General features: G+C 42.8%; 1 protein-coding gene across 1 annotated transcript in view; it reads right to left on the bottom strand.

The window, feature by feature from the left end:
* Positions 1-11,415: 11,415 nt before the first annotated feature.
* The window catches only part of LOC138491710 (arylacetamide deacetylase-like), a 200,339-nt gene continuing 186,188 nt past the window's right edge, over positions 11,416-25,566 (bottom strand). Inside the window, exon 5 of the mRNA XM_069618392.1 lies at positions 11,416-13,547. Coding sequence (XP_069474493.1) covers positions 12,939-13,547 — 609 coding nt within the window. The 3' untranslated portion in view covers positions 11,416-12,938. The remainder of the gene's footprint in view (positions 13,548-25,566) is intronic.

The following is a 25,566-nucleotide window of genomic DNA, read 5'->3' as shown; positions in this document are numbered from 1 at the left end:
ATTCACCTGTGTGCTAGCACTCTCTCAAGCCTTCATCTTTCACACCCTGGTACACTGACAAATTCAACCTCTACAAATCCTGCACATCATCCATGGACACACAGCTTTGCTAAGTGTGTACTACACACAGAAAACGGATCAGCACTGCCAAGTCTGTATACTGCATGGACACTAAAAGCAAGGACATCAACAAAGGCAGAAACCTCTTTGAGGTCATAAAGCATTGCATGAAGTGTCTACCTAACACACACATACTGTGGTCCATGATGGATTCCAACTCTATTAAATGTGTAATCATCTAGTAGCTCTTTAGGACGTGCATGCAGAAAAGCTTGCAGCATCACAACTGTCTGCACTACACAGATCTCATTTTGCACAAAGGCTACTGACTGGACATCTTTCATAATTATCATCATGGAAAATCTGCCTATGTTCACTGAAAGCCACATCGTACATAGTCAAGATCCTCCCTGCCTCTGTGCTGTTGACCCTTTGACTGAAGCAGTCGTCCCTTCACTCGCAATCATCCACAGCTCCCTCAGTCAAGAGACCTTCACCTTGATACCGAAGTCTGGAGAATCCTTGCAATAGTCCCGTAAGCAAGACTGGGCCCCAACGAACTCAGATATTACTGTCACATAATGGAGCTTCCCTTCTAAGTTTGATCTTACTACTTCTCATTACATACACAGAGGTGGCAGACATTTTCCACTGTTTGGCTCCTGCACTTGGAACTCACTGCCTTCTGATCTTTGGAAGCTTGAATCCTTTCTCCAAATTGTGGAAGAAGCTTAAACCCCGTTCTTTCCTATAATCTTACATCATGCGGCTATTTATTTTTTATTCTGGGTTTATTGAGTTTTATTCAAACAGAGTAAATAAGAAACAGGTACGAATCAGAGCATAATAGAACACTTTACATCATATTTGTCCATTCTTCCCCCAACTAACCCATAAGCATAATAGAACATTTTACATCATATTTGTCCATTCTTTCCCCAACTAACCCGTAACCTTAATCAATAATTTGTATTCTTTCAATTTTCTCCCCCCTCCCCCCAGAACAGAGTCTTTTCCTCTTAATTCCTTATATGTTTAGAGTATCAATGTGCGTTGCATGTGGTACACCATTCGCATTGTCATAGTCCAGAGTCCAGGCTCATCGATTGCGGGACCGTTAATTCTTTGGACCTAGGTTACTCAGTCACATACAATAAGCAGGGGATACATTACCATAAGTATCGTTAGGTTGACCATCATTCCGACTGTACCAAATCGCGTGAGGAATAAGGCACATATTCATTTGCAAAATCATTTCACATCAGTTAGGTTTTGGGCTGCTCTCCCGTGGAGGACAGTGATGATTCTCTGCATTGTGTAGATATTGGTCGCCACCGCAATCCATTCTCTCTTGCTCGGAGCCTGGTGTGCTTTCCATCTAATTACCAAACAGGCCCTCGCTGCAAGAAGGAGAGGGACCACAATAACATTTATCTTGTTCACTTCTCCCTCGCTTTCTTCGAGGGCGAACAGTATTAAGAGGGGTGTAGCATCACAGGATATTCTATCCAACTGTTTGATCCAACTGAGGGCCTCATCCCAATATATCCAAATCTGGGGACATCCCCACCACATGTGCCAATAGTTGGCCCTCTCCCCACACTGACACCAGCATAATGGGCTTGTTTGAAACATTTTAGACAATCTATAGGGGTCGTACTGCCACCTGTGGAGTAGTTTGATGGCATATAGCTTATATTGTGCCGCAATATATACTTGTGAGGCACCCTTGTATATCTTTGCCCATACCTCTGCTTCCACTTCTCTGCCGAGATCCCGCTCCCACCTGTGTTTTAAGTTAATAGTTGCTCCCTTTTTAGCATCTTATACATGATGGAAATGATTCCTTTAGTCCCAGAGATTGTGTCCAATAGCTTTTCGAAAGGGGTGAGGTCTCTCTGAATTTTGTCACCCCATTATTTCCTTGTGAGAGTGCTCTTAAATTGTAAGAAAGGGAAGACCGTAGCGGGTGAATTCCCAGCGCCTCCTCGAGCTCCATAATTGTGAGGAAGACACCACCTCTCCACAACTGTCCAACCCTTTCAAGGCCTGCCTCATACCACGATTGAAATCTCACATTATCTGGGATTTCTTCTTGCATATCCACAGCCCATATGTGGCTCAATGGGCAAGGTCATGCGGTGACCTCCTTCATATCCACCCCTTCCCTCCAGATCCCCCAGTATATGATGTGTTCGAAGTCTACATAGTAGTTTACGTCTTGGGACCCATAGCCATTCCTCTAACGTGGCGGGGGTTAAGTTTGTGATTGTCTAGCTGTACCCATTGCAGATCCTTCCTCCCTCTCAGGTGGGGGTCAATACCCTAGGTTGTACTGCACAGTAGCATAGCTTAAGATCAGGGAGACCCACTCCTCCTTTCTCTTTGGATAAAATAAGAACCTCATATGGTATCCTCGGTCTTTTCCCCTGCCATAGGAATTTCAAAATGTCTCTCTTCACTTCTCTGAAAAGTGTCTCTGTGATTTTTAGGGGGAGCATTTGAAATGGGTATAGAAATCTTGGTAGGCAAACCATTTTAACAGCATTAAATTTCCCCATCCAGGAGATTGTGAGCTTTTGCCATTTTGCCAAATCCATATGGAAACAGGTTAGCAGATTTAGCAGATAGGGGAAGTTCGCCTCATACATATTCTCTAATTTCTTTGTCAAGTTGATCCCTAAATAGCGCAATGTGTTTCCCTCCAGTACTAGTCCTAGTGATCAGAGTGCAGAGGTGTTTTCTGGAGTAGGTTCATATAGAGGAAACAGTATAGATTTAGATCTATTGATTTTGAATCCTGAGAGCAAGCCATATTTTTCTTTCAGGCCTAAGGCTCTGGGTATTGAAGTCATGGGGTTTTGTACATGGAGTAGGATATCATCAGCATAGAGGGCTACCCTATATTACTTTCCGCCTACTTGCATACCTTCTATCTGGTGGTCTGCTCTAAGTGTTTGGGCTAGAGGCTCCAAACGATTGGGCAAACAAAATCGCTGAGAGTGGTCAACCCTGCCTCGTGCCCCTTCCCAGGTTAAACCATCTTGAATATTCGGAGTTAACCATGCCGGAAGACTTGGGAGAAGTATAAACAGCCTTGATCCCTGTTCTGAGGACAGGGTCCAGTCCGACTTTGGCGAGTACTGCTTCGAGGAAGCTCCATTCCACTCTGTCGAATGCTTTTTCAGCATCGATGGACACAAGGGTGGGGTTAGACGTCATCGTCTTCGACTCATGGTTTAAGTGGAGCGTTTTGTGCATTGTGCCTGTGCCTTGCCTTCCCATGATGAACCCGACCTGGTCAGGGTGAATTAGTAGGGGCATATGAGTCTCAAGCCTGGCAGCTAGTATACAGGTATACATTTTTGCATCAATGTTAAGAAGGGAGATGGGGCGGTGTGATCTGCATTGCTTGGGGTCTTTGCCTTCTTTGGGGATCACAGAGATTAGCGCCTGTGAGAAAGATTCGGGGGCAACACCCGTTTAAAGAATTTTGTTGAACAGCTCAACCATACATGGTAGAGGGATGAGATAAAGGTCTTATAGAATCCCGCCGTGTATCCATCATTTCCCGGGGGCCTTTCCCAGTGGGAGACTTTTATTCGCTCTTTCTACCTCATCCGCCGTGATGGGTAATTCCATCTCTTCAACTGTGTCCCGGGGTAGTTTTGGCATGTCAACATCCTGCATATATTGGTCTATCTCTGTTCCATCCCACCCCATTTCTGATGTGTATAGGCGTTCATAGAATTTCACAAAGGCTTCAGGGATCCCCTCCGGTTCCGCTGTATGGGCATCACCCTCTTCTCCAATGGTAGCCACCCACCTGTCTGCTCGCTGTCCCCACAGCCTCGCTGCTAGCAGTGCTTCTGCCTTATCACCCTTTTCATAATGTTTCTGTTTGAGAAATTGGAGTTTACGTATCACCAGTCCCTCCTCCAAACGTCAGAGCTCCTCTTTTTTATGCACTGCTTCAGCTACACTTTCTGCCCTTCCCTCATTGGAGTTTCATGCCGCTGCATCTAACTGGGTAATTTCCTTCCTTTTCCTATTCTCTATTGTAGTCCTCTCTCTTCTTTCTCAACCCCTTCTTTAATCAATATACCTCTCCACGTTGCCTTCCCCACCTCCCACACCACTCTCCTGGTTACCTCACCTGTGTCATTTGTCTGAAAGTATGCCTCGATCTCACGTGTCATCTCTGTGCGAAAGATTGGGTCCTTCCACAGCGATTCATTGCAGCGCCACTTCGAATTCTTGTGTGGTAGGGCGCTGAGTGTCATATCAACTGTGACAAGGTTATGATCCGGAGTATCGGAGAGGTGGGCACCACAAGTTATTTTCTTCTCTTTCTTTCTTTGCTTAAATTATATATATAAAAAAATTCACCTTCAGTGTCAGGTAAAATTGGAGCCGCCAGTTTAAATCTAGTCCTATAGCACAAGGACCTTAATAAACTGCAAATGAAGAAACAAGGCAACTCTGCCTTATTAAAACTGGCGCATCTCAGTTGGCCCTTTTTATAGGGCTGCAAATTTTCAAAAAATTCGATTTCTTCTTCGATATCTTATTTCAATCAAATACGAAAAGTCAAATTTTGCCTTCAATATACATTCTGCCAATGCATTTCGGTTTGAACCTTCGTCAGGGCTGTATAAAGGCACTTGATTACATCATCAAGCTAGTCATAATTATGAAAATTTGCAGCCCTATAAAAAGGGCCAACTGAGATGTGCCTTGTTTCTTCATTTGAAGGTTATGATCCGACCATGAAATCAGGACAATTTTAGAGGTGTGTACAACATCGTTTATATCTTTAGAGAGATACATATAGTCTATCCAAGTGAATGGTGAATGTGGTGCTGAGTAAAATGTGAACCCTGATTTGTTGGGGTGGGAGCTTTTCCAGGCGTCCTGTAAACCATAAACTTGCATCATCCCATGACATGCCCAGCAGCCGCCAGCATTATCTTTGTGACCATGCGCTTTAGGAAGAAGGGTTTATTCGCGTTGGGAGAGTAGAGCGTTGCGAAAGTGAAAGTAACATTGTATATCTTGCCCTCAGCACTGGGGCCCTCCCTTCAATGTCAGCCCATACCTTGGTGATCTAAAAATTGAGCCCCTTCCTCACTATGCCCACACCTGTCTTCCACAAGAGACTCAGTACACACCCTAGAGTATAAAATTTCACGTTCTTCCCCCCGTATATATTTGGTCTCTTGAAAGAAAAGCACATCTAAGTGCGCTCTCTTAAATTATCTACATACTAGGGATCTTATATTAGGTGAGTTTAAAACTTTCACATTAAGTGTGCCCACCTTGTGCAACCCGGTTTTCGCCATGTCCATTCCTCCATTTGCTCTATTCATGTGGTGGCCACCTACAACCAGCACCTAGTAAACTCTTTGCTTCCTTAAACATGTTTCGGAATACCTTTGACTCTGTCCAAACCCTTTTCCTGAACCAATCTCCCCACCCCCCCTGTGGTGTCCGACCCAACTGGGTTATCGTCACCAAGACATATTCGAACAACCAGTAGGGATCGTGCTGCCACGGTCCCCTCTTTGAATATCGCATCAAACAATGAGCCCCTCTGTTCTCCCCCGTCCACGCAATTAACTGAACTTTTGCATTGTTTCTAAGTTATTCTTCCTCCTGCCAAACATCTAGCCCGGGGCATCAAGGTTGGGCCTAGTTATAGCCCCCTTCCTTTACCTTCAGTATATCCCCTGTGGTGTGCAGTAGGCCCTGCGGAGAATGCTTGTTGGATCTTGTAGAGTGATCAGTGCCATTTTGGGTTTTTCATTTCCCCTAAGGGCATCCATTCTCACGACACCAATTACCTTTCAAAATTGGGTACCTACTGTTCAGTACTGTACGGTGTCTATCTACATCAGGGTTCTACTTCTGGTGAGGCATTGATCTTCCTATATTTCCTTTATCCCAGGATTTTCTTTCATCTTGGTCCATGAATGCACCATTGCCGGTCCTCTTCACGACTCTCTCCCAGGTTCTGTTCGCTGGGCGGTTTTCCCAACATGTCCTCTATGCAAGTCTTTATGTTCTTCTCAGCTTTCAATCGCCTTCCCATTCGAACATGAGAGAAAAAGGGTATCCCCAGCGGTACCGGACGCCCTTTTCTTTGAGCCATCTGGTCAGGGGCATGCACATTCTTCACATTGCTAGGGTGATCGAAGATAGATCCTGACAGATCGTCACTCTTGTTGTGTCAAGAAGGAGTTGAGGAGTGTTCTTGGCCTTGTCAAGGATTCTTGCTCTAGCAGCATAATTATGGAACCACACTAGTTGTCTTCGGCCATTCGGTGCTCCTCCCGCTCCATGTATGCAGTCAATTTTTGGTTCATCCACCGTGTCCACGTCAAACAGGATTTTTAGAATCGCGTGGAGAGTTCTTTGCAGTTCCTGTTTGTTCTCTCCTTCTTGGCTCGATATGCCAAAAATATGCAGGTTGTTTCGCCTTTCATGATTTTCCAGATCGTCCATCTTAAGGCAGAGTTCTTCCTCTCTAGCCTCTATGTCTGTGAGCATTTGGTCCATTTGGGATTCCAGAGTCTCGAGAGAGCTTTGATTATGTTCCACTCCGTCAAGTCTTTCTTCAAGTTTATCAATTCTATTTGTTATCTTATCAATTTTTCCCCCTATATCGGCCCTCATGGTTTTTATCTCACTGATGAGTGCTCCCACACCGGCTTAGGTTGCGGCCGCTTCTGCTCCTGACTTTGCCATCGTTAATTTGAAGCGAGAGGCTGTGTATGGATGATGCGGGGTGTAGGAATATTTAGCCATCTTTTGGCGAGTGTCCCTGTGTCGATCGTGTTGAGTTTGATGGGCGTTATGTCGTCCGACCCTTCTGCAGGCTCTAACATCAGCCTGAATTCTATGGCTCACTTCCCGGTCCTGCAGTTTTCAATGTCGAAAGGTTCCGGTTAATGCTCTAGTCGGTGGTGGCACCCTGGTCTTATCTCTCTTCAAGAGTGGGGTTCTGAGGAGGGCACACACCTCACTTGATGAATCGATGGTGTTCTGATTGAGGGGGGATTTGTTGTGGGCATGAGGGAGGGGTGGACCAGGTCTCTAGGGGTTTCAATTCAGGTCCTCAGGACGGAGTAGTGGGCATTCCTTGATTCTGGGCTTCACCGGTGGACAGCTCAGAGTACTAGGAGCCATTTACTGAGAGTCCAGAATCTTGAAGCTTGATGGTCTCAGAGGAGGGCACATGCGCAGACTCCGGGGACCCAACCCTCTGGCTAGCACTTGCAGTGATGTCCCTTAGGGGCTCAATGTGGTACCCTTTAGCAGTGTGATATTCAGGGGGTTTTGCAGAGTACACAGGCACTGCTTAGTCCTCTTATTGCCACAGGGCTTCGTTCCCCATCACATGAGGGGCCTAACTTCTTTGAACGCTAGTCACTGTGAGCCTCTTTCTATGTAATCCATGTTTGTGAGCTCATGTGGTTTGTGCGTTGTTATGAGAATGGGCGCCTGCACGGTTCTCTAAGGTGGTGGAGAGGTCTCACCATGTGCCTTACTCCGCACTGTCCCCACCGTACATTACAGGAATTGCCTTATTGTCTTAATTGCCATTCGATGCAAAGTGAGTTGCCACAGATCAGTGCCAGCTTTGTCTCAATACCTGGAGGGCTCAAAGTCTGGTGGCTTCAGAGTGATTCCAGGAGTGCAACCTTATATGTGACCTCTATACAGTGGTACTTTGGTTTCATCTGGGTCTTCCAGCTTTCCTTTGGGCTATTTGAAGTCTTATTACAAATGCGCAACAGCAGTGCACCTCTCTAAGTACCAGGGCCCTCTATCTACCTGTAGTCTGGTTGCGGAGGTGTGGTACGCCTAGTTAGGTTTGGGCACCTGCTAGTAAGCTCAATAGATACGTGCACTTGCACGGATGAGTTGAAGGGCGGAGAGGGATCCAAAGGCCTCACATGATAAGTTCCCCCACCACACGAAACGATTGTGGCAATTTGGTCCACACTTCTGAAGTGTTCAATGCCCTGTGTAATATGTGAGCAGGTTGTTTACTGTGTGCTGGCCATCACCAGCGTTATGCTCACGTTGCTCTGGAGTATTCTGCGTTGTGAGAGGTGCCACAGAACAGTGGTTGAAACAGGTCTCACACGTCTTCTACTGGCCCAGGGCCTACAGGGTGTACCTTCCCTCCATCGGTGGTCTGCTGGGGTGTCACCTCAGTAATGCAGCCTCTTCCGCGTTGTTCCTGGTCGCGTTGCAGGGGCCACAGTGCTGATTATCGCCTGTAAAGTCCCTTTAGGGCCCAGTGGCTCTGTGTTGAGTTTGCTCTGATGGCCCCAATATCTCTTTGTGCCTTCCGGGCTCATAGCAGGGCCCTCTTCCACCACTAAGCATCAGGTACTATTGTTTTCGGCGCTTCCCGTTGTACGCAATCAGGATTTCTTCTGCATGTATTTCTGCGAGTATGGCACCGTTTCTCACCAGGTTTCTTCCATCAGGGCGTGGGTATATTCATGCAGCAATCAAGCGGGGCTGCTCAGAGGAGGGTGGGGCGGTCCAGCAGAGGGGGCTCAGACCACTTTCCAGACCTGTGGGGGCAGAGCTCACACAGAGGTTGGGAACATCTGTTCGCCCCATGGTGACCATTCCCATGCGGCAGTTTTTTGCTCTTTTTTTAAACAGCTTTGCCCAGATACAGTCTTGGTTCAGCTTTTCTTCTCAGAGGAAATAAGCGCAGTATAAATAAACAAAATCAAATTCAAGCAGTAGCCATGCATGACCTCTGACACATGGAGGCTAAGAACATCCTTCAGTCACATTAATCTTGCTTCGTAGACCGATGTAGCACAGACTCAGCTAGCATCTATTCTGTTGTTTATCCACTTTCTAATCTAATTGCCTTTCTCTTCATAGTACAGTATGTTTGGGTCAATCACACTTGGTAGTCCCTCTTTCAGGAGAGCTTCATGTTGATCTAGTGAGCCACTGCATATCATGGGCCCACTCACAGACTGACCTTGCCTAGGGGGTAAGATGGTGTTTGATGTGGTGTTGAGCATGTCTGCGCCCCTCACAACATTTGACCATTTAGCACCTCTCATTGTAGCACAATTTGTGCCCATATGCACTGTTGGGCTGTCCTGGGGTCGTTTCTTGGGTTTGTACGAGCTATAGATATTCATTTGCACACTAGTGCTGTGTTATTTTGTGAATATGCTCACCACACAATAGTTCTAAGCATCGCAGGCTTCCGGCTGTTACCTCTTTGTGCTGATTTTAGACTATTTTTTATAAATCAGTCCCAGTGTCCCCAAAATGTAATGAAATGAATCTAAATGTTTTCTGGTATTACCTATTTTCAATTGATGAGGATGCTCTCAGATGCTGAACTGCCATAATTGTTAATGCCATTTCAAAGTATGATACTTAGATTGAAATATGACGTAAAAAATGCCACCTAACAGGTTTGATAGCTGCATTTTGGAAAGTGTTCTCAAAGCTTGTTTGACAATATTTTTAATGCAACGTGTAAGACATTGAACTGTTTTTTTTTCGCCTTTATGACCACATAACTGTGTAGGAGAAAATTTGATACCATCTAATTTGCATCTTCTTTAGAACATTCTTCATGGTACAGCCAGTCAGGAAGTATAATCCTAAGCAAATGTCATTTACTACGAGCTGATAAATTCTCACCATTTTCCTACTTGTCTGGCTGGACCAAACTGAACATTCTCATTGGAATGCGGCCCCTCTTCATGAACTCCGCCAGCCCATCTCTGGTATCTTTTTTCCCCAAGTATACTCTTCAGGCCTGTGTTGTGCCAAAGGTTACCACACTCTCATCCTCATCCTTTCAGCTCTGTTCACAAGGCCATTTAATGAAGCAGGTTCCTGACTGGCATTGCTATGTGTACACTGCTAAGGGTGGTTGAAATGTCCACCTTTGGCTATGAAGCAAAAAGTGCAGAATATGCACTGGAATCTGCTTCCGCTCATCACAAATCAGAATTATTGTTCTACAACCACTGAAATTTCACCCAGTTTTGTGAGATTTTGTACAGAGCGTGGTGTTTTGTTTCCATGTTGTTTCCATGTTGGTTTAGTGTAGTGAGAGGAGAAACTTTGCACATTACTTTTTTTAACCATGCTAGTTTTGCACAGTGCCACAAGAAACTTTGTGCAAGGTTACCATTTGTGCTGTTTGCGCAGTAAAACCAGAAACTTTGTGCAGGTCTTTTGTGATCCATGCTAGTTTTAGGCAGTGACCTGAGAAACATGGTGTGGCCCTTTTTTTTATCCGTACTAGATTCACGCTACTTCACGACAAACTTTGCACAGGTTTTGCAATCTGTGCTAGGTTAACACAGCGGCACAAGAAACTTCACACGGTTTTTGTTTCGATTCAGGATCGCACTGTGGCACAAGAAATGTTGTGCTGCTCTTTTCGATTCATACTAGCTTGGCAAAGCTGCAGGAGAAACTTTGGCAGCTCATTTCGATTTGTGCGGGGTTGGTGTGATGGCACGATAGACTGCGTCGGCTGTTTTCAGTTTACACAGCGGCCCAAGAAACTTTGCATTCTTTTCGGTTTGCGCAGCGACATGAGAAACATCTCACACCAATGTTTTTGATACACAGGGTTGGCAGAACAGCAGATTGGGGAGAGACGGAATGAAATGGGAGATTTTGCTTCCGCATCTGGCGGAATGGAATCTAACATTTTCGCCCAACCCTATACAGAGCACTGACAGGAACCCAGTCCAAATCCATTTTGGAGTGCTTTTTGTCTTTCCGAGGCAGAGCTTCAGCATCCATTGATCCACCCATGGGTGCTGAAATCCTTAGCACCCGTTGGGGTTGGTAGTTATAGGCACTCGCAGCCCAGCCCCATCTCCATCCCAAAGCCATTGCTTTGTTTGGGGCCCTTAGTTTGCATTTCCGGGCTTCTAATGTTCAGCAATTCCTTCCTTGATGCAAGTGCAAATTCTTAAATAAAGACATGTGCCAAGGAAACTCAATATGGCCCTACCACAATTAAGTAATTAATCCAGGTGTAAAATGTACATTAGTAGGATGCTATGATTGGACCTGATAAATACGTAGCTAAGGCCAGGTACTTTGAAAAGAAATCCATGTTCAGAGCCTTGACAGTAGCACCATAGACAAAGACTTTCCATGAAATCTCAATTTCATTTTTGTTTATAGTTATAAAGTAATTTATTTGCCCAAATGAAGAGACACTTCAGAGTTTGATGTAATAAAAAAGATGAATCAATAATAAGTGGTTCTATTACGAGGGAAAGCCTTATATAGAAATTAAATGTGCATCTTTTTCATTTGACTGACAACCCGATTCATAATTATTTATTATTGTCTGAAGCACTTTTTACATTCGCTGAAAATAATTTTTAATGACCATATAACTGTTTGAATTCTTTGATTTCCTGCACTCCAAGAATCAAGTACAGAATAACAGGTTTTCTGAGGGATGGATTACCTGACATAGGTATTGCCTACAGGAAAGTGTACATGTTGGCCTCATGATATATGAAGAATTTTGGAAGAGGAATGTTATTAAGAAGATGTGTTGTAGTATTAATATATTATGCCAAGAAATGTGGTAATATTTGTATTATAACGCTGACTCATTTAAGTAGCAACAATGCTGAAATATGTATGGGTATGCTTGTGGTCACGTGCGGAAGGGATGTGACCTAGCAGTTCGGGATGGACTGACCCCTTTCGAGTGGGACCAGGCCTGATTTGCATATGGATCTTTCCCCTTCTGTAATGGTTTGGCAGGCTGAAAAACAAAGGTCTGGATAGGTGTGCCCATGGTTATGACTTATTCAAAACCTTCCAGCCATCAACGTTTGGTTACGCACTTTCATGTAAACCACTTTACAGATTATAGGCAATACAATCACAAGAAACAAATTAAAACAAAACAGATAATCACAGTACAGATAGTTGCTAATGTGAGATGAAGTATTGTCTGGATCAGGGTCACACAGTTGTTTTATGGAAGTGTCAACGCTGCAATAAGGCGAAGATCAAAGGCAATGAATTATATCATTTTGATGAAAACAAGAAGGTGCAGACAGGAGACCTCAGCAAAAAAGAAGACCTTGAGAAGCAACCCCTTAAGTAAAGGCTGCCATATGAAGGAACTCAATGCTTCACTTACAATTATGTTGATACAGGGTGCAATGTATTTACATATTTCTTGCTTGCCTATGATATATTTCTGTGTTGCATCCATCCAAATAATTACCAGCAGGTTTGCATGTGCATTTCCTGAGAAAGATACATTTTGAAATTGCAATGATTTCATATTTTGTTCATTTTGGTGCTGTACAATGTAAACAAAGCTGAGATGTTATTTTATATGTAGCACTTTGTGTCTCATTCCAAGTTTGGTGGTCATTCTGTGGTAATTATGCTGAATTACTGTGAAAACCGGTTACCATTACTACCACGTCTTCCTGTGGGTTTATCACAAGATTACAAGTGGAAGTAAGGTGGTGTTAGTCCCAATTTTTAGAGTCCACAGGTCTCGATGGGCATTTTGGCAGAATGTGTGGCAAACGGTAATTCCACTGTTGTAATTCTGGCGATTTCTGGTGTTAAAGTGGAGGTTTTACCTTCAGCATGATGCCTGAGGTAAATCCTCCACTTCAGCGTGAAAGTCAGGATTTGGCAGAGCAGTAAAAATGTCAGTAGTTCTGTTACCAATAAAAAAGTGGTGGTAACAGAATTACCACCACATATTTTACCACTCGGCCATACTCGGAATGGGACCCCTTACACTTTATAGCCCCTCTATGGTTGCATGTACATTCCACTAAACTATTTGGTGATTTTTTTTTTTTTTATAGGTTCTCATTCAGCCAGTTAATATAGTTATTAACCATTCTAAGACCTAAAGATAGATCAGTCGGCCATGTAATAAAAAGAAGCATTCCATGAAATGCATTATCATAGTGGTCATGAATTACTTCCACACCTGCATGCTTCAGCCTGGTGATGTACATAAAGCCATCATCTCTTAGAACATCATACATACAGGTTAGTATATAGGTCCTTGGCAGTTTACTCAATTTTTCATCAGCAACCAGAAGCGGTGCTGCTCTGGGATCTGCAATCCCAGGGTAGGCTTTCAGAAATTGTGATCCTCCAGACTGAGGGCTTCTGTAAAGATGATCCCTTTTCAGCTCTTCTGGCAAGAGGTTACTCCAGTTTGCAAATTTAATCAGGTGATTTGATTCTGAAGACACATGTGTGTTGGATTGCATGGCTTCTGTTAAGAGGGAATCATTGGCAAAGTACACACTCCAAAATCTGGCCATGCTTTTCCTATTCAGATAGGGCATGTGACTGTTGTCTCGGTATGACGGTGTATCCAGATCAATGGTTTGCAGTGCTGGGTAGATCAATGCTTGAATCTTGGGTTTGACCTTGACTTCGTTGTCATCTTGCAGCTGCAAGCATAAGACATATCACAGTTTTATCAAATGTACTAACCAGTTAGTCATTACACAAAGTAGAAAATAGAAAATCAAAAATGGATACATGCAATTATGGTTAGAGACAGGTCCCTTAATGCAACTCAAACCCGGATAAATTGAATTGAGGAGAATTGAGTGGTAATTATGGCACAATATCCAGTATGAGCTACTAAAAATAGATTAGATTAATCTGTTTAAATAAATCTGAATTATCATGCAGATGGCAAGGTGGTGCATCTTTGCATTACTGGACGTCACTCAAGCATTTACAATAGATACACAGTACGCTAATGATTGGTAATTGGATTTGATTTAGATGGTGTGACTCCCCCAAAGTGAAAAAGTGCACATCATTTATTTGTTTATTTTATTGATGTTTGCAGCACCACATGCCGCCTGTTGCTTCCTTTAGAGCACTCTGGGAAGTCATAGATAAGGAAGGATAATTATCAGAAATTAACCATCAGAAATGATACATTGCAAACCAGATTAGGTAATTCCTGGAGCCCAGCAATATTGGTAACACCCCTACTGATTAAAGACTATGGGCCTTATTCTGAGCTTGGAAGTACTTGGAAGTACTTCAGGGTGAGGAAGGGTTACTGCCAAACTAATTTACATGTATCGCTAATCTGTCCCACAGATTTAGCACAGGAATACAAATGAGGTAACGGGACGACAGTCCCCACACGACTCCATTGGTCTTTTGGTGGATTTTCATCCATGGTAATTCCGCTGTGGTAAATCAGACAATATTTGGAGGTAAAGTGAAGGAGTTACAGTTAGAAAAATGCTGGCGGTGTATCCTCCATTTCATCTTCAATGTCACAACTCTGTGGTGTAGTAAATCCGTCAGTAATTCCATCATTAAGAGAGGAGAGACCGGTGCACACCTACTCGTATCTAAGAATCTTGTAAGAAATATGCTAAACTATTAGTTGAGGTTTGTAAGCAGGGAAGGTAACACAACCCTGGCACAAGGTTGCACAAACAATAACACAAAATAAATGATGTCTTAAAATTAGGACTCCTCTGCCCCTCAACACCTTAATGCTGTATATACAGCCAAGAATTTAATGAAAATGAGTAATGAATTCAACTAATAGCTTTAACAGAAACAAAACCTTAATACAATCTTCAACAAGTGTTTCGGGGGCAACCCCCTTTTCAGGAACACAACTGTACATGTAACAGGAAATATTCAAATTAATAATGTGCATGCAACATTTTTTCTAAATACATACTTGTACTCGAACATTCACTTTTGGAACAGAATAAACCCAAAAGTACTTGTGGCATAATTAACCAATGTCCCAATCAAGAACCAAGAAACATGCGTTCAATATAAAAGTACAGAGTGCAAACCATACACTACCCATCGTCTCATTGAGAATGCCATGCAGATAGATCAAAGAATCATAACGCAAATTGTGAAAAAAGAAGACCTATCTCAAACGTGCAGAAGAAAGCAGACATCCTGCGTTGCCCTAGTCAAAAGTGGTATGCCCTGTGCATATACCAGATTGTTTCAACTACTATGGTATCCTAGATAAAGTGGTGTACATGCCTCAAAAGTACATTGTGTTACATCCAAAACGGTATGCCACATAACCAATGAAACACCTAGAGAAAATCCAACAGTCAGAAAGACCTCATGTGGGGTCCGTTAACATACATAAAAGAAATGCACCATGCATCATACCTTGGTGATAAATATTATTCAGGAACCCAACATCTGCAGACCAATAACTAGAATCAGGAGAGAAGGAATACTGGGGTAAAAATATCAACCAAAAGAGAATGAAGGTAAATTAGAAAAGACTGCATACATTAAATGTAATGTACATATACCAGGAAATGGAGGACAAGGACTATATCCAATACTTATCCTTTGCATCTAATGTTCCTCAAATGATGTGTAACCCTCAATAAGATGATTGCAGTAGCCCAAACCTTTCATGAAGAATAGGGAGACTGCCCAAGTCTTATGCCTCAGTGAACTTTTAGAACAGAAACTGGAAACCAGCAAGAGGAAACTGTAAAACAATTAAACTCCTATGAGAGAGTCCTGAACTGATTCCCAGTGACCAGTGATGTGTACTTTTTAATGATAGAAACCTCATTGGTAAAATACTTACCCCCGCCCGGGAGCAACGTGTGTTAACCACAGAATAATGGACAAACCAAGATCTGGATGTCTGTGAAAAAAGTAATGCAATGCTCTCAATATCTTGAATAGATTCATGATAATGAGCGTACAATAAGATGCACATACCACAATATATGTGAACAAATGCTTACCCCCTCCAAGCAAGACTGTGTCTCGTTTCAATCCAGCCAGCACCGAGAAACACTCCTTTTCGTCTCAATTCCTTAAACACAGGCCACTTGGTCATTTGATGGATAATGCCTGACAGCGCATGTCAGGCGTGTTATTAGTAAACATCAATGACAGACTACAAGTAAACAGAAAGGTACTGAATGCCGAACGGCAACATTGCAGTCATTTCTTAGCAACCTTTAAAGCTAAGAAAAGTAATTAGGTAGGTACATTTAATTTCATCAATATATCAGAACATAAATTGGTCGCAAAGAAACCAAAAATCTTCACAAGTAATCACCTATATTTAACACGAAATAAAGCGTTATGAAATTAGAAACCAAAGAAGAGACTCAAAACTCAATTGATGTGTGGTTAATCATTACACACAAAAACATATAAGCCCAATGACTGTTTATCTTGCAACTCACAAACCACTATCCAATTAGTACATGTCACTACACTAGGATGCCTCAAGTAAAGGAAAGCATTCACTGTTTACCTTAAACCTCCAGTGGAACCTGGAGCTCCACATATGTATCCATCCATCAGTCCCAAGTGTAAAGAAAACATGTCAAGAGGGACCCGAGTGCCCATATGAGACCAATGAATAGACCCACATAGGTCACTGCTCAAACAACAGATACAGAGAAATATAGAAGGTATTGATTGGGGCATTAACAAATATTCAAGCACTTCAGGTCTGTCACATATCCAATATCTCAAAATAGCAATATTATTCAATGTATTTAAGCTGCATATACAAAGTCGCAGTCTCCAAAACATTATATTATTCAGGCACTAAATATTTGTACCCTCCAGAAAATTCTCTTCCAAAGTACCAATTTCTTTGCTGATTTAAATTAAATTAGTTATCGATAAAGCCTTAAAATTTTACAGCAAATTATGAAGGAATGCATAGTACAGATAGAAGTCTGTCTACCTATAGTTCACATGAACCATATGAATAACGAAATGTCACACATAGATTTTTAATCGGGCAAAATAACACTGAAAGTTTGAGATACAGAACATATCTCGACTGCAGCTATCCATGCTAAATTTTCCTCCCACGCAATTCATCCACCGTGAATACACACATAGAGATGCACAGTACAGAAAACATCTATACATTTCTCCTCATATTATGCAAGCACAGTGTAAATGATGGAATATCTCAGACATTCCATGTCAAAACAGACCAGGTATGAATAAAAATAGTGTAAAAAAAAGAACTCAACTGAACATATTAATTGTTTTAACAATATATCATAACTAGGATCGAAAAAACACATTATGTCCAATATGGATTTTCCCCCTCCTCATCTTGCCTCCATCTCTGTCTTTGCTTTATTCCTTTCACTCTTTCTCATTTTTCCCTCTACTTTCCCACTCTGATCATCTGCTCACTGACCACCCTCATCCATCTTGTCTCCATCTCTGTCTTTGCGTTCTCCCTTTCACTCTTTCTCACTTTTCCCCCGGCTTTCTCATTGGAAACCTGCTCACTGACCCCCTCCTCCATCTTGTCTCCATCTCTGTCTTTGTTTTCTCTCGTTCCACTCTCTCACTATTTTCCCCTGCTTGGTTGCTCTGATCCTCTGCAACCCTTGCCCTCCCTCTCCCAGCCCACCTCATGCCTCTCTTGTCCATGATTGGATGCTCCACCTGTCCGACCTTCCCTCTGAGACCAGGATGGTATTTCCAGCAGCAGGCCTGAGTGAGCGGGTCTTGTGCATTCAGTCCTGGCCTTTGGCAAGGTGAGTCTCCCCTCTCCCATTCCTGCACCCTCCTCCATTTTTGTCTCCCTTTCACTCTTTCTCACTTTTTCCCCTTGTTTCTCATTCTGATCCTCTGCGCACTGTCCCCCTTCTCCATCCTATCTCCATTTCTGTCTTTGTTTTCTCTCTTTTCACTCTCACTATTTCCCCCTTCTTTCTCGCTCTGATCCTCTGCTCTGTGACCCTTGCCCTCCCTCTCCCAGCCCCCTTTAACCCTCTCTTTCCCATGATTGAATGCTCCACTTGTCACACCATCACCCTGCGACCAGAGCAGTATTTCCAGCAGCAGGTCTGTGTGAGCGGGTCCTCTGCATTCCATCCTGGCCTTTGGCAATGTGAGTGCCCCTCTGTCCCATTCCTGTTCCATCCTCCATGTTGTCTGCATCTCTGTCTATGCTTTCTACCGTTCACTCTTTCTCACTTTTTCCCCTGCTTTCTTGCTCTGCTTCTTCTTCCCCTCGCCTCACGCTCCTCCCTGCTCCCCCTCCCACCTCCCGATAGGCCTGTTTTGCCTGCCTTCTACACTTATGAGGGCAGCGACACATACTGCGACCCCACCATTTGGATTGGTTACATTTCATTTCTGCCCCCCCTGCTTGCAAAGCCGCCAGCTTGCTGGTTCTCCCTGCCTCCACCTCCCTTCCCCTGCCACCACTCACTGATTTGCCAGGAAAGGCCATTTGTGACCTCCACTCAGGGCAGCCTTGCTTGGACAGCTCTCGTCTAAGGATCACAAGGCAAAGTGCAGCCCCTACTGAAGCAGCTCCAGATTGTGTCTGCCGTTGTCAGTGGGGGAAGCAAGAAGCCACAGCCATCAACCAGCAGCGACTGACAAGGTTATTGTGGTATGGACAGGGGGCATATAAATCACTGCAACCCACAAAACCACCCCAACTCTCCTATTACTCATACTTCACCCTAAAACTTGCATAGAGAAACACTGTGTTAGCCCACCAAAACTAGGCAGACTGTGTAACTTAGCCCCCTCTCTCATATAGGTGAACTGTGTCCTAACTGTGCTAGTTAGCAATATTGTGCATCTGGTCCAGTCAGGGAGAACAAATATTACAGACCCCTTTGGGCTGCAAATCCACTCTTGGCGACTAGCGGCTTTAGTATGATGCACAGGGCCTGCAATGGGTTGATGATCATATTCTGCACTAAAACCATTATGTTAGCTTGCCATTCAGGTCAATCCTCTAACTACCCACCTGCAGCATCACCAAATATCCAACTCCCTAGGCACTTTTCCCCCCTATGTATATCAGTCACAGTCAGCACTTACCACACTTGTGCAAGGTAGCCACCCTGCAACCAACCTCATTGTGTAAGTTAACCACACTGTGCATTGTGCCAATGGTGTTAGTGTTAGCCGCCCAGAGTTTGCAATCAAGCATGTAGGGGTGGGATAGTATTGTGAATTGATTAACATGCGCCACATCCACACAGAATTGTGAAGATAATCATGCATCACATCTAGATAGAATTGTGGAGATTAGCATGCGTCAAATCTATATAGAATTGTGGAGATTAGCATGGTTCACATCTAGATAGAATTGTGGAGATTAGCATGTGTCACATCTAGATTGAACAGTGAAGGTAAGCTTGTGTCACTTCTAGATCGAACTGTGGAGATAATCTTGCATCCCTTCTAGATAGAATTGGGAAGTTTAACATGCGCTACATCTAGATAGTGATGCCATTAACAAACCCTACTAAAAATCTCGCACTTCTGCATACACCTCTCATACTCCAACCACACACAACCATACCTCACAACAAACCACACTCACTTCACTACACACCAACAACAAAACAAACCACACATAGGGGATCATGACAAGTTTGCCGGTCCGTATACAATGGATACAATAGCACTGGTAAGCTTGCTGGTGCTGTTGTTTCCAGACAGGCAAACTTAGAGTTGCGCTTGCGAGTGCTTTTCTGCCCGCCATGTCTTACCTGGTGGGCAGAGCGGCACCCGCAAGCACAGCATGCCTGTAGCACCAGCACCATTCTGGCTCAATGGGAATGGGGATTCGGATGTACTCATTCTGGCGCCCATGAATGGGCAATTACCGGCACCGGCCGGTTCATAATGACCCGGTAATAGACCATTCGTGGGTGCCGGAATTCACTGCAAGTTTGGCAGTAGCCAGCCGGTTTTACAGGCAAGGCTACCGCCAAACTTGTAATGAGGCCCATAGTCTTGCACACCAGCACATGATGGCAACCAACCGAAAAGCACACTTAAGCTCTGAGAATGCTGTTAACTGAACTGATGCTGCCAACAGCACATCATATCTCTCTTGCTCTTCTCCCACCAGTCCTATTAACCCATCGCACCCTCTTTCTATTTCATATCCGCCAGAGCACCAGGGGACCACTCCGTTGGTGATAGTGCACAGAATAACTATCCTTTAAAATTAACATTAATTTCCAAGATCATGAATTTGATCTGTGAGATATGATGTTTCTCCTGGAAATGCTTAGCCACTGGTGATCTAATGTTGTTAGTGCAAATGTTTGACTTATGCTTAAACCATCTCTCCTGAGCAGTTATGGATGTTTGTCCTATATTTAATCAGTATGACAAATGGCAAAATCCTTGAGGACAATTTTCTCACCCGTGTATGGATGTTAAATTTTGATCCTTCAATGATGTTGTTGCAATGACTGCATGACAGACATGGGAATGTGCCTTTCTTGCATGCACGAGGAGTCCTCTGAGTGTCAATAGGTGGTTTCTCTGGCCTTACCAGTTCGTCTATCAAATTCCTGCCACATTTGATTTTCATCATCAGTGGCTTGGGAAACATTGTTAACAGCTAGGGGTCAAGGTGATGACATTTCCAGTTCCTCTTGGTGAGTTGTGAAATACGTGCACTATGTCTCATGAATTTGGAAATGTAAAGTAATGGGATAGCATCGCTCTTTTTGGTGTATCAAAGAAGGGAATCCCTCTCCACCTTATTCGTTTTCAATGTAGACTCTGTCAAAACTGTATCTGCATAGCCTCTATCTAAGAATCTTGCTTTGAGGTTAATATTTTCATGTTGAAGTGTCTCAGGATCAGATATGATTCTTTCTAACCTCAAGAGTTTTCGTTATACATCTAGGACTAGAACTGGTAAAATGTAGAAGATTATTCACATCTGTGGGTTTGTGGTAGACATTAGTAATCAGACGTCCCCCTGAAATTTGTAGTTGAACATCTAAAAATGGAAGTTCTGTTGACCCAATCTCAAGTGTAAATATAATGTTGTAAGTCTATTCTTTAGTTTGTATGCTTTCTCACCAGAACCGTCAAGGCACCTATGAGGAAGAATCAGAGTTTCTTGAATAATGTTCTTCTGTGTTTATGAGAACAGCAGAGGAGAAACCTAGTGACGTTGGCAAAATACTGTACCCACTTAATTACTTTTCTTCACTGTAAGGGTAGCTCAAAAATGTCTGCAATGTTAGCGCTCAGCATTCATTACTGTTCTATTTAGTTGTAGTCTGTCACTGATGTTTACTAATATCATATTCGATGTGCGCTGTCCAGTACAATCCATCACATAAACAAGTGGCCTGTGTTAAAAGAATCGAGACACAAGGGAGTGTTTCTCAGTACCGGCTGGATTGAAACGAGGCATAGTCTTGTTGGGAAAGGGTAAGTGTTTCGTCGCGCATATTGTGGTATATGCAGCTTATTCTGTACTCGCTATCACAAGTCCATTCAAGATAATGAGAGCTTCTCAATACTTAAAAGCTTTTTTTCATGAACATCCAGATCTTGGTTTGTGAATTATCCAGAGGTTAACACATGTCACGCCCGGTGAGGGTAATTATTTACCAATTCGTTTTTATATATCATTAAGTTTACATCGCCCGTCACTGGGAATCAGTTCAGGGCTCTCAAATGAGTTTAATTGCTATACAGTTTCCTCATGCTGGTTTCCAGTTTCTGTTCTAAAAGTACACTGAGGCATAAGACTTGGGCTGTGTCCCTATCATCCATGAATGTTTTGGGCTCCTGCAATCCTCTTATTGCGGGTAACGCCTTGTTAGATGCACACAGTAAGCATTGGATATTTTCCTTGCCCACCATTATCCGGTATATGCACTTGACATTCATTTATGTGATCTTTGCTAATTTACATTCATTCACTTGTGGTTGATTTTTTTTTTACCTCAGTTTTCCTTCTCTCCAGATTCCAGTATTGGTCTGTAGATGTTGGGTACCAGAACAACATATATCACCAAGGTATGATGCATGGTGCATTACTTTCATAGATGTTGTCGAGCCCACATGGAGTCTTTCTGACTGCTAACTTTTCTCTAGGTGTTTCATTGGTTAAGCGGCATAACGTTTTGGGTATAACACAATGTACTTTTGTTCTCATTATGGAACAATGTCCTGATAACATTGCAAACAAAAGCACACAGAGCTTTATTGACGTTGCACCTCCCTTTTTCCTTTTGCAGACCAAATGAACTGGTACACATCCACATCTGTCTCTTGGCAAATTGTGAAAAAAACATTATTTTGGAATTAGGGAACATTTCCTTTACATTCCCAATGTCTCCTTCATTACAAACTGCAATGAGATTCCAGTCACATTCCCCAAACTGTTCCTACCACAACGAATGATAATAATGCCAGGATGCTTCAATTGAACCATATTTACACAAATGGGAGCAAATCCACCCACTTCATTCCATGCACACTGTACCAGAACACTTCCAATTAAGGGAATCCAAGATGTGTGGCTATTCCACAATGCTCAGCATGCACCTTCACCCAGTGGACCCAAGAGTCACACAAAATCTAAATTTGCCATGGCCATTTTCAATCCTCTCACAACTCCTACTAACAAAACTGCTGCTACCCACTCTTCCTGTCCATCACACCCAGGAAACCTGTTTGTCTGATCCCCCGATGTCCGCGGACACCTTGACTGTCCACGGCATCCGCAGTCACCTTTCCATGCCAGGCAACCTCAAAAGACCTGGATGTGGCACGTGCCATCCATGGACTACCACGGTGTTTGCGGATTGATCGTACATTTGAAGGGGGTGGGGATGGAAATTAACAATGTAAGTTATTTAATCTTTAGTGGTGGCTCTGAAAAGAACCTTTTTTGGGGGGTTTGTTAACAAATACATGTTTTGCCCCTTTTTTCTTTCATGTTTTTTTTCTTCCTCACAGGAACATCTTCAATGAATTCCTAAGATTGTAAAAGAAAATTGCATTTCCGACATCTGTGAAGTGAACATATTTAGAATTGATATTATAATTCTCATAAGATGACATTTCTGCAGCATTAAAAAAAGCAGATACACCTTTTTGACAATCTGCCTTGATTGTTCAATTTGAGGACCTAAAAAGTTTGTTAAAAATCTCAATTTGTGTCTCTGATTTATTTCCCCAAAAAATAATCTGAGCAGCAAGAAATAGTTGCATTAGGCTTTTAAATAAATCATTCAGTGCAACTTGCAAAGACAGTGGAGTCATAAACCCCAAGCTGTCCCCTCCACAATGGACAATCACAATATCTGGACATTTAAAGTGAGCCATACTCTCACAGAATGAAAGCAAGCTTGCCCAGTTTGAGCCACAATCTGCATGCCAGGAAACCTCCACCATATCTGCCAATCCAATATTTCCAAGGATGTCATGATTATCAGCATATACCTTCAATGACTGAATTAAAGAGTCACCCGGAATCCACACAGTCTGTCTTCTCAAACACATAGCCATAGACATTATCACTGATCTCACAACTCCTGCAAACAAAACTCCCACTGCCCTCTCTTCCTATACACCACATCCTGCAAACCTGATTGCCAACTCCCCACAGTCCACTTCCCATGCCAGGCATCCACAAAAGACCCAGAAGTTGCATGTGCTGTCCGCAGACTACCGTGCTGTCCAGGGACCCTCCTACAGAGGGCGGCACTTCTAATCTTTCCACTTCCATGTTCTCAACACTCCTTCATTTGCTGCTTTCCAAGAGTCACACATACATCCATCAATCACATCCAAAACCTCTACACCTAACCCTGTCATCTCACTACAACACTTCATATGTACACTTGAACTCTCAGAGTACATATCTCATGTTAATGAAGGACATCTGCATCAAAAGCTACTGTGCAACTGGCCAAGATGTATAATTCTAGATTCCATAAGATCTGCAGCTAAAAAAACATAGTAGAGGTATGCTTATATTTTTAAAAAGGTTTCTTCAACTCTTTCACAAATACATATATATATATAGAGGGTTCCTACTTACTACCCTGTAATAGACTTCTCAATAAGCATATTCCCTTTTCAAGGACTCTAGCAAATGGCATGCATTGCAGCATTTGTCACCTGCTCACATGAAGCAGCAAACAATTACAATGCTCAGCATTTCAATATGTTTATTTTTACAAGCATTTTGATGAAAGTAAGAAAATGCATATGTGCATGTACAGCAGCACTGAGCTACTTTTCGATAAAGTAAGAAAAAACAGATAAAATAGACCTGCAGACCATTTGTAGTGTCACTTAGTTTCTCACAGTTTAATAAATTGGCAGCACATGCATACATCCCAACATCACCCATTCCAATGTATAGGTGCTTCTTGAGTCTTTCTTTTTTCTTTGCATTCTGTCACTTACGATTGACTTCACCCATTATAAAACTGAAACTACAAGACCCAGAATGCAAAGAAAAAAACACGACTGAACTTCACAATTCGAAACTGTGACATGTATATCAAATAAACATATGAAATGCTGTGCTTTTCAAAATATGATTTTGGAAACCTTTTTAAGAAAACTTAAAAAATGCATATCGCCATTTCCAGCAGCAATGCGTCACTTTTTCATAAAAGAAAGTAAAAACAGAAAAAAATATTTCTGTGCATCATTTGTAATTGTCACTCACTGTGTGCCATTTTAATATATTAACCGTATATGTATACTTCCTAACATACTCTGGCCATACTTCTACTACATTACCTATAATTACAATACACATATTACTACTTTGGTGAGTGTGCCCAGTGCACATATTCTGCAGCCATGCCCCCTGTACCTGTCCACTGACCACAACACAATTAATTGCATAACAAGTATGTATCATACACGGTCAACTAATACAACTCACCCCACCCTTCCTGCAATCGAAATTATGTCCACAGAAACCGAAAATGACTCCGGACCTGGCATCATTTCCAACCCCTTTTGTCACCTATAAAAACAGCTCTACATTACCTTCATTCGACTTCCCTACCATTTCTACGCCTTCTTTTCCAGACTTTTCACTCATAAACTGCAGCTGTCAGCAGATCCAACACGGAGAGCGTTTCCAAAAATCTGACGCACCTCATGTTTTTTATTGACCAATCAGCAGGTGCGTCTGATGTCTGCAGACATCACGCTACCCTCTCGACCAATTGGATGCTCGTCCGCTGACCGAACAGGGAAGTGAGTCAACGGACTGAACCCAGATATCACAAATTTATTTTGACTAACATTTTGGTCATTGCAAAAAAAATCTACTGGACGTATTTACACCAAATTTACAAATCCACGCTTTCAGGACCAAGCCGTCGCTCCTGCCTCATATCTGGTGAAAATCTGGCGAGCTGTTTGGGCTATATGCATGAGCAAATGTTTTTTTTTCCATTGCGTCTGTGGGGAAAAAACACACATTTTGGGACCCCATATAACTGCGCCCCCTATTGACGAAACCTCACTAAACTTCGCAGGATCAATCTGCAAAGTTTCGTGAGGAGTCGTCCAGGTGGTGGGTTAAGTTACAAGCCGCCCAAAAGTGCTCTTCTTATGGGTTGAGCAACTTAACCATAACTACAGGGCCACTACTGCAGACCCTGTAATATATATTTACTTCCT

This window comes from Ambystoma mexicanum, chromosome 10, assembly GCF_040938575.1.
Source record: "Ambystoma mexicanum isolate Mex_15411 chromosome 10, UKY_AmexF1_1, whole genome shotgun sequence".
In the NCBI taxonomy this organism is placed as follows: domain Eukaryota; kingdom Metazoa; phylum Chordata; class Amphibia; order Caudata; family Ambystomatidae; genus Ambystoma; species Ambystoma mexicanum.
Note: the sequence above shows the minus strand (reverse complement) of the source record. Positions and strands in the feature narration are given on the sequence as shown.